At 35.3% G+C, this 1,435-nt stretch overlaps 1 protein-coding gene across 1 annotated transcript in view; it reads left to right on the top strand.

Annotated features, from left to right (window-relative positions):
• Positions 1-1,296: 1,296 nt before the first annotated feature.
• Positions 1,297-1,435, top strand: part of LOC107698458 (prostate stem cell antigen-like) — a 1,409-nt gene continuing 1,270 nt past the window's right edge. The window contains exons 1-2 of the mRNA XM_016499469.1: positions 1,297-1,351; positions 1,429-1,435. Of these exons, the coding sequence (XP_016354955.1) occupies positions 1,303-1,351; positions 1,429-1,435 (56 nt within the window). The 5' untranslated portion in view covers positions 1,297-1,302. The remainder of the gene's footprint in view (positions 1,352-1,428) is intronic.

Raw genomic sequence — 1,435 nt, 5'->3', positions numbered from 1 at the left:
GCAAACAATGATGAGTACGTGAGCAAGCATTTGTTATAAATCGCATTGCAGTATGGTAAACACTATCCAGCCTTTTCAATAAATACGTAGAAGCATAGTTGGCTTGTTGATTTGGGGGGTGTTACGGAGTATTTATTAAATATAACAAACAATTGTGTCTGATTGGTCCAGATGCTACAGTTGATTGAGGTTATTCAAACTAACATAATATATATTTTTAAATGTTGCAGATTTATACAGCTGATTATCACATATAAAATACATTTTATTAAAAATAAAAACAAAAATTGTTCCTTCAACAGCTTGCCACTACCCTCAAAGGGACACCTTGGTACCTTATGTACCCCTAAAAGGTGCATATTAGTACCTAAATGTACCCATAAGGTGCTACTATGAAACCTTTTCTGAGAGTAGGTTGGCAGATGAGATACAGATCTTATAAAATATCTAAGAGCTAAAAAACAGAAACCTGATTCACTGTTTGTACAGGATTTATAATTTCAGAGAAAAGGAAACTTATGGTTTCGTTGGAACAGGATGTTTCATGGTAGGTGCAGGACATGCTAATTAACTGCACCTATTGTAATCCTTTAGGAGAGCAGAACATAAAAAGATGCTTTAAAGGATGTTGGGGATCAAACAACATTGAATCCATATGGCTTTCACTTTATGGACAAAGAAAAAGCACACACACTCTTAAAAATAAAGGTGCTTCAAAAGGTTCTTCACAGCGATGCCATAGAAGAACCATTTCTGGTTCCAAAAAGAACCATTCAGTCAAAGGTTCTTTAAAGAACCATTTCTTTCTTAACTTTTTATAATCTGAAGAACCTTCTTTCGCCACAAAGAACCTTTTGTGAAACAGAAAGGTTCTTCAGATGTTAAAGGTTCTTTATGGAACCATTTAAACAAAAAGGTTCTTCTATGGCATCGTGAAGCACCTTTATTTTTAAGAGTGCACACGCAAAACAAAGAGACACAAAATATCTTCCTTTGTGTTCCACAGGGGATAAGTCAAACGGGTTTGGAAATGACATGAGGATGCGTAACTAATGACAGCATGTTCATTTTTAGGTGAACTGTCCCTTTAAGATGGTTGGTTTTAGTAGACCTTTACAATCCTTGTAATTCTTTAAGTTTAAACCTCCCTTTACTGGCAAGTAAATTATGCAAGCTGAAGCTTCAGTTTCTAATAATGTCTTCTTTTGTTACACTTTCGTTTTCTCATGAAGACCGTCCCCTTTTGAAAAGCTAAATAGGTGCTGAAAGAGGCACGTTATTTCATTCACCTCCTGATCAAAGATGGATGTGCAAATCTCAGTTTTTCTTCTGTTCGTTCTTTTCACTGCAGGTACAAAGACAAATAGTGTTTGTAATGTTATTGGGTAATACGGATCATTGATGTCTCTCTCTCTTTTATTACTAAAGGACACTC

The sequence above is a fragment of the Sinocyclocheilus anshuiensis genome, unplaced genomic scaffold (genome assembly GCF_001515605.1).
Source record: "Sinocyclocheilus anshuiensis isolate Anshui unplaced genomic scaffold, SAMN03320099.WGS_v1.1 scaffold23532, whole genome shotgun sequence".
Lineage (NCBI taxonomy): Eukaryota > Metazoa > Chordata > Actinopteri > Cypriniformes > Cyprinidae > Sinocyclocheilus > Sinocyclocheilus anshuiensis.
Note: the sequence above shows the minus strand (reverse complement) of the source record. Positions and strands in the feature narration are given on the sequence as shown.